Source organism: Camelus bactrianus, chromosome 15 (genome assembly GCF_048773025.1).
Source record: "Camelus bactrianus isolate YW-2024 breed Bactrian camel chromosome 15, ASM4877302v1, whole genome shotgun sequence".
NCBI lineage: Eukaryota > Metazoa > Chordata > Mammalia > Artiodactyla > Camelidae > Camelus > Camelus bactrianus.
In genome coordinates this window covers 47947640-47965827 of record NC_133553.1, presented here as the reverse complement: position 1 = coordinate 47965827, position 18188 = coordinate 47947640, and the positions used below count along the sequence as shown (strand labels likewise).

The window sequence follows — 18188 nt, the reverse complement described above, 5'->3', positions numbered from 1 at the left end:
TTTCTTTCTTATGGAAAGGTCCACCAGACACCACAGAACACAAGGCTGTTTTTCAATCCACCTTTAGTAGTCAACCATACAAATCAGGCTAGAAAAAAGCTGATACTCAATTTTAATCCAATCCAATCTTACAGGAGGAAGTGATTAATCAGGCTCAGCCAAGCTCTGCTATCTGGAAAGCAAACACACAGAACCAAAACCGACCCTTTCCCAAAATAAGTAACTTGGAGAGTGTAAGTTTAAACAGTTTCCAAAGGTGATCTCCTTCATAACTAAAAGAAGCATCAATTGCAAACTATTAGAGAAATAATAGGTGTTTAGCTTTCCTGTTGGTTCTTAGTGCCTTGAAGAGAGCTTCAAAAAGATTATCTTCATCCAAGCAAAAGCTACCATACTGATACCATTTCTTGAGCAATGGTTCTCAAACTCTAGTTCTCAAATCACTGGAGAGGTTTGTTACAACACAGATTGCTGGGCCTGACCACCAGTTTCAGATTCAGTAAGTCCAGATCAGACCCAAGAATTTGTATTTCTTACCCATTCCCAGCTGATGATGCTGATCCAGGGGCTACACTTTGAGAATCACTGACCCAGAGTGACACAAACACTGGAATGATATTTAGAACTTGAAACTTGCGTACACACAGAGCATGGTGCCAGGTAAGAGCACAGGGGCCTGTGCAGAGAAAGCAGGCTGAAATCAAATGAGTCAGGACTCCGTGCTCTCAGCCCCTCTTCTCTATAATGAGATATACCAGAGCATCAGAAGCAGAGCAGGCCGTGGAAGAAACACCAAGAAATGATCTTTGATTCTTAATCTACAGTGTCATAAAAATGAGGGCTTACTTAGCTTTCCTTCACATCTCAAAGAGGCAGCCTCCATCTACTACCCATTAACTTCATAATTCTCTGAAAACCAGCCTCCACAACCTTTCCTCTCCCCCAAACTCTGTCAAACCAGAAATTTTAAAAGCCTCCAATGATCTCCTAATTGCCCGAACCATTAGGGTCTTAATCTCCAGTTACTGACCTTTCCAAAATACTTTATGTTTTAGCAACCTGTCTTCCTAGAAATTCTCATCTGCTTTGGCCTCCTTGGTTCATCTTTTATCTCACTAAACTCTCAGTCTCTTTAATGGGAGCTCCTCAGACTGTTTTGTTTTGTTTTCTTCTCAGGGGAAAAGAAAATTATGACAAGCTATTAAGGAAGAAATGGGCTCCTTCCTGGAACACAGGCTGAGATCTGCATTACGTAAGAATGAGAAGATTCCACAAATGTCCCTTACTTAGGGATCATGCTTGCTGCTCTCTTAATATGTAGGCCTCCTACTACAGATTAAAAGGAGATCTTCTTTCCTTCCATCCTAAATAAGGAAAAAGAAAGATGTAACTGGATCTCAACCTCAGTCCACAATTTCTGCACCAAGGAAGCTAACAAAACAGTAGAATACCCCTTCCCTGGGCACAAGGTAGCAGAGATTTTACCTAGAAATTGCTTGGCACTGGAATTGACAGGGAATGAAAAGCACATGAAATCTTTTGACCAATCCCTATTCTTGTGCTCTGAAATTTCCATTGCATTGCAAGCAAAAGGATGAAAAATGGTCTGGCCGAAGAGGGGAGACAACCTCAAGTCTGGCAGACCTCCTACAGTCTCCTTAGCATCCCCTTCTACTGTCATATCCTTTCCACAAAGAATCTACCGAAAGTGATTAACTCTCAAAGTTCAACTATCATCTTTACGGGAATTATTCTAAAAGCTCTGGCCTTTGTCCTGACTTTTAGCCAGTCCATCTCCACTGGAAATTTTCAGCAATTACCCCAACATCATCTCAAGCTACTATGAGAAAAAGATAGCTTTAATGTGCCTTCCAACCATAACCACTATGATTGAATCTAACCTTTAATATACCCCTTTGCTCCAAACTGGCTCACCTGCCCACCCTCCTGTCAGTGGGCAGTCACGTTCCCTCAGAGCAGTCCATGCATCAGCACTGCATCTTCCCTCACTTACCACGTCCTGCAGAATGAATGAGACACAAGGATGAGTGCCTTGACACCTTTATATCCTTTCTAAGTTTGCTGATAAAGCAGGCACTAGAAAAAGAGATAAACTAAACTGTATTTTTTAACCATCTCAACCATCTCAACCATCACTAACTTTACTTAATCCTAAATTACTCTCCCCAAACTTATTCTAAGAGCCTACAGTCTGGTCTTCTTCTCACCAGTCTTTCCCTATTTCAGTCCATCCTCCACCAAGCTACCAGTTTCCTTCCTAAAAGCAATGTCACTTTCCTGTTTGACAATCTTTAACGTCTCTCCATTACTCAAGGGTAAAGTTCAAACTTCTTATTTGACATCCATAAACCCTCATGATCGGGTCCAAATGATCTCTCCAACCATTATTTCACCACTCTTGCCATGTATCTGGATGAGCTTTCATGTCAGCAAACAGAGACAGTGCCCTTTGCTTGGACTACTACCATCCATCCCTTCCTACCTCGTCCCTACTGCCCAATCTGAGTAACTTCTACCCTTACCCACCATTTCTTCTGTGCTCCCACTGAACTAACACTTGTCTGTCATCCTGTATCCTAATTATGTTCAATGTCTGAACATTCTGTTAAAGGATTCTCCTTAAGGTGGAACTCTGCCTCACTCAACAGAGCCTGTCAGACTGTTCACAGGGGGCACACAGTCAATGTCTCCTGAACAAAAGACCTTACATATCCAAAAGAATACAAATCTTTCAAAGTTTTTATTACTTTTGGGAGGCTATACAATTATTTCAGCAATGAACTCGCTGCTCAAAGTATTTATGGCACTCTCTTCTGCCTTTGGAATTGTCTTCCAAGCTTATTTACTCTCCGGAGAAGAAAATCAGTCCCCTTACTTTATACTTCTGAAACATTTCAGCCAAAAAACAGTAGAGCCAAGTTTCAGGTATTGCCATCCTCCACCCACTGCACTTCATCACATGGACTTGTTCTAAACAACTTCTGGTCCTTTCAAACAAAGAAATATTCCTTCAAAGGAAAAAAAAATTGCCATCATTGACACTGTACCACAGGCTCTTAAGACAAATTCAGATAGAAATGCAAGAAGTTTCGCCAACAGTAGCACAGCTGGAATAAGTGTAGCATCTCAAAAGGCTTCCATTTGATGGTGAAAAGACTTAAGGGTGTATGCCTGCAGAAAGGTTTTATTTGTCAAAGAATATTTCATTTCACCAAGCTGAATACTTCTTAAATGAAGTACAAAACTGTGTCTCGGTTTCTTCAAACTGTAAAAAGGGGGCTGTTTTCCCTTTGCTCCCATGAATGCCAAGATCATCGAACACTAAGTTAAATGACTGTTCAATTTCCAAAGATGTAAGATTCTGCTTTTGTAACTTAACTAGAATATTCTTGAGGCAGAACCACCCTACCTAGAAAAGCAGCACCACCCTTTTCCAAGGAAAGGGTTCCATCATTTAAAAGACTAATACCATAAATACCACATAAGGGACAGGTCCCATTTTTGCTTAATTCAACATGTATTGAGCACCTGATAGGTGCTCTGCCTCACTCCAGGTGATCCAAGAAAATGAGAGCGAAAAGGACACAGCCCTAGCACTTAAGCTTTCAAAACCATTTTCAGACATCTTGCCAAAGCACTGAATACATTTGTTAACAACCATCTCTGGCGAAGCAGTTTACATGCATGAATCTATTACCCTGACTGGGGGGCAGATAAATCCCTTTATCCTCGTATCATCCCTGTGGGAAGGGAGAAAGCTTTATCTTTCCCATCACTGGGCTGGGAAAATTAAGGAAGCAGCAGTGGAGGGATGGTGCTCACCTTTCCCTCCCCCTCCCGACTAGCACCAGAGGCAGAAGCCAGGATTTCTGACATCCCAGTCCAAGCCCGCTAGTTCAGTGAGAAGGAAAAATCAAACTCCTGCTCCTTCCCGCAGAGACGCACACGAACCCAGTTACCGCCCAGCCCCATCTCCTGGGAGCTGCAGGTGGAAGCACGGTAATGGTGGACAGAGGAGGCGGAGGGGTGAGGAGGGGCGCGCTCTAGTGCCCCCTCGGCCCGCCTGCTTCGTCCTGACAAGTCGCTGCTAAGGCAACCCAAGGCCGCACGGCCAGGGACCCCGTACTCCCCGCCCATGACGGGTACCTTCGAGTACTCCTGAGCCAGCTTCTGGTACTTCCCCTGCAACTCTGCCGAGGCCATGGCCTCCCCCGCCCCGTCCAGGCCAGGCTGCCCAGGCCGCTCAGCCCCGCCTCCCGCCCCCAACCCCAGACACGCTGCCGGGTTCAGCTCCGCCAGCGCCTGCCAGCTCTGCCACCGCCGCCGCGCCTCCTCCTCCACTTCCGGGTTCGCCCGGTGAGAGGAAGGCGGAGAGGGGCCGGGGGCGGAGCGGCCACCGGGGGCGGGGCTACGTCTTGACGCCACCGCCCCACCCTCCCGCGCTCGAGCATGTGCGCGCGCAGTCTGTCTGGCGCTCCTGGACTCTGCCTGTGGGACCAGGGGTCGCCATCTTGACGCATGGTCCAAGATGGCGACCTAGAACAGAGAAGGAGAGAATCGAAAGAGGAAGAGAATGATGAGAGCCCACAGAATGGGAGGGTGACTGAGGAGAGGGGCGGTGGTTGTGAAGAGCCTAGGACCGGAAGAAGAAACATTCTAAGCGCTTCAAGAATTCTGGCCGGACCGCATCACACACACCCGCGGCTGGTTCCCATGGCAACCGTCTGGCGTTTGATGGTTACGGAAAGAAAGACCTCTGTATTCGGCTTTCTTGTTATCCGGATTTGGTAGCGCCGGACATGCCTTGCATTGTAAACTCTCAGATCTCCCCCAAATTTATAACTCTCGCTGCTGCCACTCTCCCCTGTTCCAGACCAGACAAACCTTCATTGTCTTATATTTTGACATTGAAATTTCTTTGTGTCCATTTTTTACCCACTTCATCCGCCCACCCCTGCCCCCATATGCATACTACATCAAAGCCTTTTTCAGTGGATTGGGTAAAAAGCCCTTAGGAAATTTCATGGAATGACCCCTAGCACGCAGATGGGGTAGACGTTAACTACAAATAACTAGAGAAATTAAACAAAAAATAACCTGCCTTAAATATTTTATGCTGCTTTTGCTCGAATTAAAAGCTTACCTCTACTCATTCATTAAATTTTTTGAGGACATATTATATGTTAGGTATTGTACTAGGCATATAGTGCAACATGGAGATGTTCATAGAGGAATAAATAACTAAATTTAGAGTATTTGCCATAAATTGCTACACGGTAGTTTAAAACTATTAAAACTAATAACCTAGATCTGTATGTATCAACCTGACAAAACACAACGTTAAGTGTAAAAAGCAAGTTGCAATATACTACAGCATGAAAAGATACATTTTAAAAATATGAAGCAACATTTGTACTGCTCATGGACACATGAACGTGTACTTAAAATAGAGAAACAAGAACTGGAAGGATACACGGTGAATGCTGGATGGTAATTGCCTCTAGTGAGAAAAAGAAGAAAGGGGAATGAAAAAGAAGAACAAAGGAGCAAAAATGTTACTTTTATTTAATTTTTTAAAGTAAGTATGACAGAATGTTACAATTTATTATCCAGGTAGTAGGTACAGGGATGTTAGTTATAATGGCATTTTAGAATGCTTGACATTTTCCATGATTAAAACAACTGCTATCCCAGTTTCTTGTTGGTCTATGACTAAGCCTGGGATTTCAGAGTGAAAAGTTGAGGCTGTATGTACTTTTCAGCTATTGTAATGCGTAAGAGAATTACAAACTTTTTTATATTTTTTAAGTTGCTATAGCCAAGTCCTACTGTACAGCAAACTTTTTTTTTAATTATTATTAGTTTTCCATGGCACCACCAAGCGGCAGAATTAAATATTGTAAGTGTATTCCTGTGATTTGTAACATAATGGAATTTTCAACTATTTAAAAATAAAATTTCAGAAATAACATTCCAGAGAAAGAATGTGCAACTTTGGCTAGAGAGCCTGTGTAAGTTTATTTTATTGAACTGAGAAATTTATATTTCCACTGCTTAATCTAGTTGTTCTGTCAGATTCATTGTTCCCAAAACCCAGTTGATAAATATGAGTACATTAAAATTAAGACTCTCTTCCTCAAAAGACACCGTTAAGTGAGTGAAAAGGCAAGCTGCAGCAGAGTAGATGTTTGCAAGATATGTATATCCAACAGAGGTCTCTTACCCAAATATGTAAGGAGCTCTTACAAATCAATAAGGAAAAAGACCAGCAACCAGACAGAAAAATGGGCAAGACACTTCAGCAGGCACTTCACAAAAGAAAGATACATAAACAGCCATTAACTGTGCAAAAGAGTGTTCAGTTTCATTAGTGATCAGGAGGAAGTGAAATTAAAACCACAGTGAGCTACCATGCACACCCACACACAAATGGTTAACATTTAAAAGACTGACAAGTATTACAGTGTAAAACAAGAGAACGTGACATAAAATGTTGGTAGGAATATAAACTGGAATAGTCATTTAGGAAGAGAGTTTGGTATTATCTACTCACCTACAAATTATATATATTCATGGTCTAGCAATTCTACTCTTATGTATGCACTGAAAAAAATGTGTGCATGTATTCATAGCAGTATCATTCATAATAGCTAAAAAGGTCTATTAAAGGATTGATAAAAAATGATTATACATTCATGTTGTGGAATACTAAACAGCAATGGAAAAGCTGAACAACTACAGTTAACTACTGGGTAAATCTCAAAAAATAATCCAGAATGAAAGAAGCCAGATCCCTCCAAAAAAATGTATTGCATGACTTCATTTGTATAACATTCAAAAATGTCAGAAGTCAGTTAGAAAATCTTAACTATTCTAACAGTTCTGTTTATACATTTAAATTCATATATCTAATGTTTGTTTTATCAATTACAATCTGAATTTCTAAGCAGCAGGTTGACTTTTGCAATAAAGATGCAATATGGAATGGTTCACAGTTGGAAAAAGAAGAAAAGATAAAAGTACTGTGAATTTAAAAGAATTTGGAAAATTTATGAACCATTCCAAAAATGATAACAATCAACAACAAAAAAAAGACAATTCAACTACAAAGTTCAGGTATGCAGGCTTGAGTAATAAAACTAGAAAGAAAATTAAAGAAGTGCTAACCACAAAAGTCAGGAGCTTTATTATTTTGGCGAGGAAGAGGGTGATAACTATTGAGGAGGGGCATGAGATGGGCTTCGGGGATTGTTGGCAATGTTCTCTTTCTGTGTGCTGGCTACACAGTTGTTAACTTTCTGATAATTTCTCAGGAGGTACATTTTTGTTTTGTGCATTTTTTTACATGGGTGTTACATTTCACAATAACAAAATTTTTAAAAAATCTCTGGTATCTCATATGCTTGGCAGCAATAGTCTTCCAGCAGGTCTACCTCTACTTCTTCTGGGGAGCAAACACAGCAGCCCACAAGTCCTGAGCCTCCCATCTCACAACTTTGCCTCCAGAGAGGACCTAGGTTGCTTAGTTCTCAGTTTGAAATATCCCCAGGAAGGTCTCTTCTGGCCCAGCTTGGGCAAGGTGCCTATCGCTGGGTCAGTCAGCTCTGGCAAGAGGGCCTCAGTCACAAAGGACAGGCTGGTCAGCTGGGACAACGCCTATGCCCTGACCAAGCCAAGAGAGAAGAGATTATTCTCTCCCCTAATGAAGACTTCTGTGGCAGATGTCACCAAGGTAAATAAGGGACACATCACCACAAAGTCCAGTGAGGGCCAGAAAGCAGCACCAGGACCCACCTGATACAGGTCAAAGCCCCCTGCCCTGCCCTCAAAGGCACAGTGTACTGATCACACTCCCAGAAGCTATCTTGGGAGGTGAGAGGAAAAGGACAAAACTCAGAACAAATGAACATTTTCTAAAAGGAGAAACTGTTGTAAACCAAAAGAACACTATTTTGACTGAGAAGATTGGGAAATTATTAACTAATGAATTAGGATTTTCTCTTCCAATTCAGTGGAGACTGTGATGAAGACTAGATTGGACACAAAGACATGGAAGGCTCCATTTTTTTTCTGAGCATCTAAGCACACTATGAAATGACTATGGTCACATAAGAAGAACAAGAAAACATTTTGTTTGTATTTTTAATACTTCGTCTTGAGCATGAAAGATTGGGCATAAAACAGAACTTGGGGACTTTACATTAATGAGTCAACACTATGTATTAAACAAGGTCTCTTTAAACAGAAACACACCTAAAATAAGGATATGTTTTGATCAGTTGACGAAAATGTGACCAGAGGCTCTCAGGACCTAATCTTATATTTTCCCCAGGACCAATGCTATTCTCTAATTCAGTGTATGTGGTGATTTTACAGAATATAATTACTGCAAATAATGGGAATTGATTGTTTAAGATTGAGAACAGTGTGGAACTTCCTTAGGTAGTTCAGACCAATGACCAGGTATGACACTGGGTTACTCAGATGTTGTTGTGAGTCTGAGTGAACGTTATTTCCTGGTGCAGTAGAGTCACATGTTTTCTATCTTTGCATGGATCTGAAAAGCAAGAACTTCTTTCAAGCTTCAAAGCTCTGTCCTTTGAAATCATGCATTCTAGTCGATAATAACTTGCTATATGCAGCAGTTAACTACAGTGACATTGGGAGGCCAGCTAGCTCCACCCATACAGCCATTAAAATAACTAAGTAAAGATTTTGTTTGTCCTGGTTTCTCAATCCCCATGGCTGGTCACCACACTTGGGTGGACATAAGGAAAAGATTAAAGAAGGCAATTTATGGGCCTTTTATTATGACATATTGTCCTTGTTGTTATTTACATTTTTAATCCCCCAGTAGGGGAATGTATATCACTGTACCATGAAATTAAAAGAAGGTGGGAAGGAGAAAGAAAAGAACTTTCCCTCCACATGCATGAATTTTTTCTTGAGCAGTTAGCTCCAAAGCTTACATTTTGTGATGAGTACTCAGTAAGACAAAATCTGAAGATTTGCAACTTTGAGGATCTCTACTAAAAATAGGAATTCTGAACTTGAAGTTTTGCAAATTCTTTCTTTGGCCATTCCCTAATGCTTTACCTATTTCAGTCACAGAAAGACAGAATGGCAGAATAAGCACAGAGCCCTGGCATATCTTGCCCAAAGTCACTTGAAAGACATTGGCAGAAGCCAAACTAGAACCCAGGTCCTTCCCCTCCACTGCAAGTCTGTATTTCCTCTGCCAGGTGAAGTGCCCACTTGTGGGAGACCCTGTACTATGTAGCTTACACAGTCAGAAGGTGAATGCGTCCTAGATTGGGGGTGAGGATGCCAAAGGGTGCGTTATACTCTGAGGTATTTGTTTGGACTTGTACCTTCATGAAATAGATACCTTTTGAGCTGTTTAAAGGGAAGAGGGTGGGACTGCTCTGAATATCCAGGGGTCTCTCACGTAACCCAAGGGCAAGATCCAGAAGGCAGGTGGGAAGCAGAAACATTTTACTGCTCATGCCTCATTTCTCACCCCTGTTCCCTTCTGTGTTTTCAGTTCATAATTGTTTTTTTCTTTTCTCCTAATACTGGTTTTCTCTGCTGCCCAGTTTTGTGGAAGAAAATGATGATGTACAACATCCAGATTTGTACACATTAACCTATTAGACATTTTAAGTTTGTAATTTTTTATCATGGACAGTTTGAAAAATGTACAAAAGTAGAGAGAATAATATAATGAACCTCATGTACCCATCATCCAGCTTCAGTAGGGGCCAACTCCCTATCACTGCACCCCACTTAATTAATTTGAAACAAATCCCATATATCATATTATTTTATGCTTAAACATTTCAGTACATACCTCTAAAAGAAAGGGCTTCTTTCACATTATTTTTAACTAAGGTGCATAATTTATTCAAATTCCATTTGTTTTTACTTACTGTCCTTTTTGTTCCTCTTTGGCTATAACAGTTTCTCAGACTTTCCTTGCTTTTATGACCTGGACAGCTTTGAGGAGTACCGGTCAGGTGTTTTATAGGGTGTGCCACAACTGGGACTTGTCTAACATTTTGTCATGATTATGCTGGGGTTAGGTTTTTTGGAAGAAGACCACAGAGGTAAAGTGCCATTCTTAACATATCATATCAAGGGCACATACTAGCAACATGTTAATCTTGACCACCTTGATAAACTATTAGATGTTAATCTTGATAATCTATTAGATTTTGCTATTAAAGAGCATTTTCTTAAGCATGGAGACTTCACTTTCCCTTTCTTTCTGCCCTAAAATTCCGATTTTGCCCTTTCTGTTAGAAGGGCTCTACGTCCCCTGTTTGTGCAGAGCTAACTGCAGACCTAATATCCAATGTTAGACAGAAAAATGGCCTCCCAAGCATATCCACGTTCCAGTCTCTGGCACCTAAGTATATACTTGGTTACGTGACAAAGGGGAATTAAGGTTGCACATGGAATCAAGTTTGCTAATCAGCTTTCCAAAGAGAGAAGCAGAGAGATGGCATCATGAAAGGAAATTGGCCCAACATTGCTGGCTTTGAAGGTGGAGAAAGGAGGCCAGAAGCCAAGGAACGCAGGTGACGTCTAGAAGCAGGTGACGTCTTGAAGCAGGTGAAGGTGAGAACACCAATTCTCCCCTAGAGCCTCCAAAAGGAACGGAGCCCTGCCAAGAGACTGCTAAAATCTTAGCTCGGTGAGACCACTTTCTGACTTCTGACCTCCAAAACTATGAGATAACAAATTTGTGTCATTTTAAACCACTAAGTTTGGAGTAATTTGCTATACCAGTAAGAGGAAACTAAATAGCCCTGGAGTTGACATAACTCATAATGCTACTACCCAGCTCCTCTCTTCTACTGTGTCCTGAGGTCACTGGCCATCCCAGGCTCATAGTCATCCCAGCCACATCATTCCAAGTCACCAACCACATATTTTACATTTCCATGGCAACACTGCAAAACTGCAGTGGGTAAATCAGTGGTGTGCTGGTGCAGGCTCATAGTGGCTTGAGAGACCCAACTGCTAAATTTTCAGGAGTTGTTCAAGTTCATTATTAAACAGAGCCATCATTAAAAGTTAAATCACAAAGCCAATTAAACATTTGCCACCTCTGTAGAGGACACGTGAAACCTGACTTTGAAGTTACGTACAACTTCAGGGTACTCTTTGTATGTCCCACAACAAAGGCCATAAACATCTTTATGAGGCAAGACCCAGGAACTACTGAGGCAAAATTCATCTGCTAGGCCCTGAGGTCTCACAGACTCGGGGTCTAATTCATCTTCATTTCCCTAATGCACTGAGTGCTCAGTAAATGACAACCAAATCAAAAAATTAATCCCTGGTTTTGTCAAGGTAAAAAGTGACACCTTACTTGAATAAGGCCCTTTAGATCACACAATGACTAGCACTCTTATTTTCTCTGTACTTAATGAGTTTTCATAAAAATGATTTCATTACTAGCTAATTAATTTAAATCAGTATGAAATGTTTCATAAATGTTAGTAGCTGTTATCATTACAAGTATTACTATTTAGCCCACAATCTATCCAAGTCCGTTGACATATTAATGTTCTATATTAGGTATCTATTTCTTTTTTATTCTATTTTATTTTTTATTGAAGTGTAGTTGATTTACAATGTCAATTTCAGGTGTACAGCAAAGTGATTCAGTTATACATGTACAGACATATATACATATTTTTCAGATTCTTTTTTGTTATAGCTTATTATAAGAAATTGAATATAGTTCCCTGTACTACACAATAGGTTCTTGTTGTTTATCTATTTTATATATAGTCATATGTATCTGTTAATTCCAAACTCCTAATTTATCCCTCCCTTGCCTTTCCCCTTTGGTAACTGTAGTTTGTTTTCTATGTCTCTAAGTCTATTTCTGGTTTGTAAAAAAAAAAAAAATTGTATTTTTTTTCAGATTCCACGTGTATGTAAGTGGTATTATATGCTATTTGTCTTTCTCTGTCTGACTTACCTCGCTTAATATGATAATCTCTAGGTCCATCCATGTTGCTGCAAATTAAGTATCTTTTCCTTAAAGCCAGGTGAGGGAATTCATATATTTACATTTTGAATAATAATTGATTGTGATAGCTTTTCTTGTCTTAGCCTTTTAAAGTTTGTAACCGTCAGTGCTGGGAAAGTTAGACAGCTACATGTAAAACAATGAAACTAGAACATTCCCTCACACATTAAAAAAAACCAAAACCTCAAAATGGTTTAAAGACCCAAGTGTAAGACATGACCCCATAAAGCTTCTAGAAGAGAACATAAGCAAAACACTCTTTGACATAAATCATAGGAGTACTTTCTTAGATCAGTCTCCCAAGGCAAAACAAATTTTAAAAAGCAAACAAATGTGAGACTAATTAAACTTAAAAGCTTTTTCACAGCAAAGGAAGCCATCAACAAAATGAAAAGATAACCTACTGACTAGGAGAAAATATTTGCAAATGATGAGACTGACAGGGGGTTAATATCCAAAATATACAACTCAATTAAAATAAATAAATAAATAAACAAACAATCCAGTCAAAAAATGGGCAGAAGACTTGAATAGACATTTTTCCAAAGAAGGCATACAGATTGCCAACAGGCACATGAAAAGATGCTCAACATGGCTAATTATTAGAGAAATGCAAATCAAAACCACAGTGGGGTATCACCTCACATCTGACAGAATGGCTATCACCAAAAAAGACCACAGGTAGCAAATGCTGGAGAGGATGTGGAGAAAGGGAAAATTCGTACACTGTTGATGAGGATGTAAATTAGTGCAGCCACTATGGAAAACAGTATGGAGGTTCCTCTGAAAACTAAAAACAGAACTGTCAGGGGAGTGGGTATTGCTCAGTAGTAGAGTGCATGCTTAACATGTATGAGGTCCTGAGTTCAATCCCCAGTACCTTCATTAAAAGAAAAATGAAAAGAACTATCATATGATCCGGCAATTCCACTCCTGGGTACACATGCGGAAAAAACAAAACACCTGAAAGACTTATTTAAATTTAAATACCCCCAGCAGACATTTGGCAATGCGTGGAGACATCTTTAGTTTTCATGACTGCGTGGGGAGGACTAGTGGGTAGATGTCAGGGATTCTGTTAAATATCCTACAATGCACCAAACAACCACAAAGAATTATTCAGCCCAAGATGTCGAAGTTGAGAATCTCTGACTTAAATGAACAAACTGTTTAACCCTCTCTGTAGTGTAAAATTAATTAGACCAGGAAGCATTAGGCTGAGGTGGTCTACGGAAGCAAACCAAAATCTAAGCCTCATGGTTACAAATCGAAACCTAAGGACAGCCAATCATGCAACTAGGTTATAAGCTATAGCCATGAATAAATTCCTTACTTTGCTTCTGGTGTTTTCTCTATAAAAGTTTGCCTCCAGCTCCCATCTCTGGAGTGCTTCTAACTTCTCTGCCTAGTTTGAATGAATTTTGCTCAAATAAGTTCTGAAATTTTAATATGCCTCATTTTATCTCTTAACAGTTCAAAAACACCAAAAGATAGTTTACACTGCGAGACTCTTCAAAATCTTTGCCTCCAAACCCTTGCCTTGCTGTGTCCATTGTTGGGCTGCACCCTGCAGGCCAGCAAGCCCTGTACTCGCTCAGCCTCAAGAGCAAAGAAAGTGCCCGGAGTCAGTGACAGAAACATCAATGGTTTGATAGATAGGAAGATCTTACATATCTGAAGCAAGGCCTTGGAGCGACACCCCACCATGTGCGGTGGACTGCGGGCAGGACACAGTGGCAGTCTTTGCTCCTGGGGGAGATGGGGAGGTTACCAATTATAGGGGAAATTGATGTCAGGTTGGTTCATCGGTTGCCAGGGTAACCAGCAGAGAGGCATGTCTCTCACTGCCCCTTTGATAAAGTATTGCAGTAGAAACAGTTCTGATATAAAGATTAGATCACCAGCTGAGGCCAGTAGCAAGTACATAGGCATTTACTGATTGGGCTAGGATTAAGAGGGAAGACTGGTCAGATGAGTAGGGTGTAGGTGAAACAGGGACTGGGTGAGCGAGCAGGGCACCTACACAGAGCAAGAGAGCCATCTTGAGGGCCCTGATCATACATCCATAAATCCTAAACTATTACAATATGGTCCTCACTCAATTCTAATCAAGTCTCAGCATTGAAATACCCACCTTCAACCAGCCTTTGCCCTCCCTCCTCCAGGATGTTCCTAGGACTGGTTTGGCCTCACTATGGTGAGAACAATTGGTCTTAAAGATCGTTTTGGCAACCATTCCAAGGAGCCAGTGTCCCACAGGTGACTTTCCTGCATCACCTGGTTGTAGGGTCTTCATTCCTGTGTGGGAGAGTGAGGAGGATGGGGAATGAGCCCCAGGCCTCCAGCAATGGGCCCAGCCCCACAGAATGGGCACAAGCCTTCCTCACAGCCTCTCTGCCCATGTGTTCAGACTGTGGAGCTCCACGAAGATCCAGACCACAAAACAGGAGATTTGGGTCCTATCTCTGACTTTCCAGGTAGCCCACTGGGAGATCCCTGGCAGGCCTCTCAGCCCATGCCCACAGATGATGATCCCCACATGGATGGGATACAAACTGCAGGGCACTCTGGAGATTACAGAGGCAAGAAATGGCCCCCACCATTCGCCCAGTGAGTTCCAACTCCTTGGCCTGGCTCATTTAAAAACAATAGAGAAAAGGAAGGAAGAAGTTTTTATATATATATATATATATATATATATATATATATATATAAACTTGGAGGCATTTACCCAAGAGAAATGAAAACATATGTCCACAAAAAGATTTATACAAAAACATTCATAGCAGCTTTTTTCTTAGTAGCCTAAATTGGAAACAATTCAGATGTCCAGCAACAGGAGTGTGCATAAGCAAATTGTGGTGCAATGGAACACAAGTCACCATAAAAGGAACTGGCAACAATGTGGATGAACCTCAAAAACATGCTGAGTGCAAAAAGCTATACACAAAAAGTACACATTGTACATTTCTATTTTATGTGAAATTCTAGAATAGGCAAAACTTATTCATGATGAAAGAAAGAAATCAGAGCAGTGGCTGGGGGTGAGGGTAGAGTTAACTGAAGGCTCAGGAGGAAACTTTCTGAGGTGATAGCAGTGTTCTCTATCCTGAAAAGGATGGGGTTACCAGGTGTATACATTTACTGAAACGCACTGAACTGTACACTTGATACCTGTGCATTTGACTATATGTAAGGACAAGTCTGAGAAAATAGTGAGGGGGAGTAGAAGAAATAGCTACAAAAAGGCAGTTTTATGTTCAAGGAAACTTGAACGTAGACTGTTTGTATGAGCATTTAGATGACTGCAAGGGATTTTTAGATGTGATAAAGGTGTGTGGTCGTGTAAGAAAATGCCCAGTTTTTAGAAATGCTCACTGAAGCATTTAGGGCAAAGTGACATGATGTCTGGATTATAATATTTTAGAAAAAAAGCTGCTAAGAAATGAATAGGATACATAAAGCAAGAGTGACAAAATCTTGGTAACTCCAGAACCTGGATGGTCTAAGTAACTGAAAATATTGTTCTTTTCTATTTTTGAAGACTTTTGTAATAAAAAATTGAACTGTCCTAGGTGAGCAAAGAGAGAATATAATACCCACAACATAAAAGCAGAAAGTATATGGAAACTGGAATATTCTTTTTCCTTATCAGACCAGGGGTCAATTTTCCCTTTTTTTCTGCCTTGGCAGATTTTTAACTGTGGATTAAAATTCACGCATTCCAAGATCATAATTATAAATGGATTATAATAGTCACTTATTTCATATTTCAATCAACAGTTATTGAAAAATAACTATTCATATGCCCCTTTGAGAATGTCCCAGAAGTATCCCCTACACCCAATTATTTTCTCCTCCCGAGGAGTCGCTGGTTTTTTCTGCCTGGTACAGTCTCACGTTACCAGCAGGGGGCGCGCCCTAATCGAATTTGTTTAGGAAAGATAAAGTCAGAAGACTGTCTGAATGGCTGGTTATGAGTCTTTTGGCGCGCCTGTGACCAGTGTTTGTAATTGTTTAGGGACGTCTCTAGTGACCTCATCCCACTACACCTGAGTCTTTCTGAGGAAACAATTAGCCTGTTTGAACAGAACACGTAAGGCAAATTAGTGACTGGAAAATTACTAAGTCATTCTACAGGAAGCGTAGGGACATCCGGTATTCCCTTGAGGCTTAGAGTTAGGGTGTGGACCATTCTTCCTCACCTGAAGGCTGGGAAAAGAGACTAGTCAGCCCTCTCCACAGGGTGCAGCCCCTCCTTTGTCCTGGGTAGGCTGGGCGGGCAGAGTAGGAATAAGGCGGGTCTTTCTAAGCAGGGCTTACATGGTACAGATGAGGGGGCTTCTCTGGCTCCCAGCCTCCTGAGCCATGAAATGCAGCCTTTGGAAGCCTCCGTGCTGGAGAAGTCTCCAAAGAGGTCATGCCATGCGCTCCAAACCCTGGGAGCTGACTCCCCAGCACATCCTAGGCCCTCTGGTTCCTTCTGGCCATGTGCCGAGAGACCATTGGGTTCCCGGCTGCATTCCTGCTCCATGAGCAAGGCCTCAGAGGACACGGCCCTCGAAGGAGAGGATGAGAACGGAGGACTTGCTCTCTCTCAACTGCAGATTTGATCCTACTCTCCACTCAAGTAAACCCTTCAGTGAGAGTGGGCAGCTTCTGACAGCTCCCTGTGGCTTTCAGAGTGAGGAACAGATCCTTGTCATAGCCTGCGAGGCGGGCACAACTGGCCCCTTCCTACCTCAGTCTCATCCTGACCACCCCCGCACGACGTTCCTGCAGTCCAGTCGGCAAGGCCTTTGGTTCCTGGGCTGCCCTGTGGTCACCAATACTTTGCTTGCTTTACCCAATACTCTCCTCTGCCCCCTCCCCACTGCCCCTCCACTCTCCTAGCTGAGTGCCTCCTGTAAGAATTCTATGGACCTCAAGCTTTTCCTGCAGAGCTTTGCCACAAGACATAATCCCATGCTTCTGATCCCTCCACTAGACTCTAAGCAACTTGTAAAGTTTTTCCATAATACGTTTTGAAAAGTTAAAAACACTTCATATGCCCATCACTATCCCAGGGTTGAACCAGTAAGTGAAGATACTAAAGGCTTCTATCTGACCCCCAACCCCCAAAACCCCAAGGAGACATAGAAGCAACCTAAGTGTCCATCATCAGATGAAAGGATAAAGAAAATGTGGCATACACACACAGACACACACACACACACACACACACACACACACACACACACACACACCATGGAATACTATCCAGCCATTAAAAAGGAAGGAAATCCTGCCATTTGCAACAACATGGATGAACCTTGAGGCCATTATGCTAAGTAAGATAAATCAGACAAACACAAATATTGTATAATCTCACTTATATATGGAATCATTAAAGAAACAACCTCATAGAAAAGAGTTCAGATCTGTAGTTACTAGAGGTGGGGTGGGGTGAGGGAAAAGGAGTGATTGGATGAAGGGGTCAAAAGGTACAAACTTCCAGTTATAAGATAAATAAATTCTAGGGATATAATGTACAACACAAAACCTAGAGTTAATACTGTTGAATGGTACATTTGAAAGTTGTTAAGAGAGTGGATCCTAAAAGTTCTTAACGCAAGGAAAAAAAATTTTGTTTCTCTCTCTCTTTTTTTTTTTTTTTTTTTTTGCATCTACGTGAGATGATGGATGTTCACTAAACTTACTGTGGTGATTATTTCATAATGTGTGTAAGTCAAGTCAGTGTGCTATACACCTGAAACTCATACAGTGCTGTATGTCAATTATATCTCAATAAAAATGAAAGAAAAACAAGAAGACCCCAAGGAAGGAGGCACCAGAGTGAAGAACGTGGGAACAAGGACCTTCCGGAAGCCCCCAGATCCCACCACTGGGGCAGCTGTCTTCTCTCCCTGTGGGTAAAGCTGATGGATCGTAGCCTGGGATCAAGGGACATCAGAGCTTATGAGAGGAAAAGCAATGGCTGAAAAGACAGAGCTGAGGAATGTCACAGAAAAAATAATAATCAGCCTGCTCAGAGCCCAGAGTCCAGAAGACCCCCTCGGTGCCCCACACTCAGAGCTGCTTCTCCCTCCACAGTGGTACCAGTTTCTCCCTGCCTCAGGCC

General features: G+C 41.5%; 1 protein-coding gene across 1 annotated transcript in view; it reads right to left on the bottom strand.

The window, feature by feature from the left end:
- The window catches only part of PPP1R21 (protein phosphatase 1 regulatory subunit 21), a 57652-nt gene extending 53296 nt beyond the window's left edge, over positions 1 to 4356 (bottom strand). The window contains exon 1 of the mRNA XM_074341110.1: positions 4168 to 4356. Coding sequence (XP_074197211.1) covers positions 4168 to 4224 — 57 coding nt within the window. The 5' untranslated portion in view covers positions 4225 to 4356. The remainder of the gene's footprint in view (positions 1 to 4167) is intronic.
- Positions 4357 to 18188: the final 13832 nt, after the last annotated feature.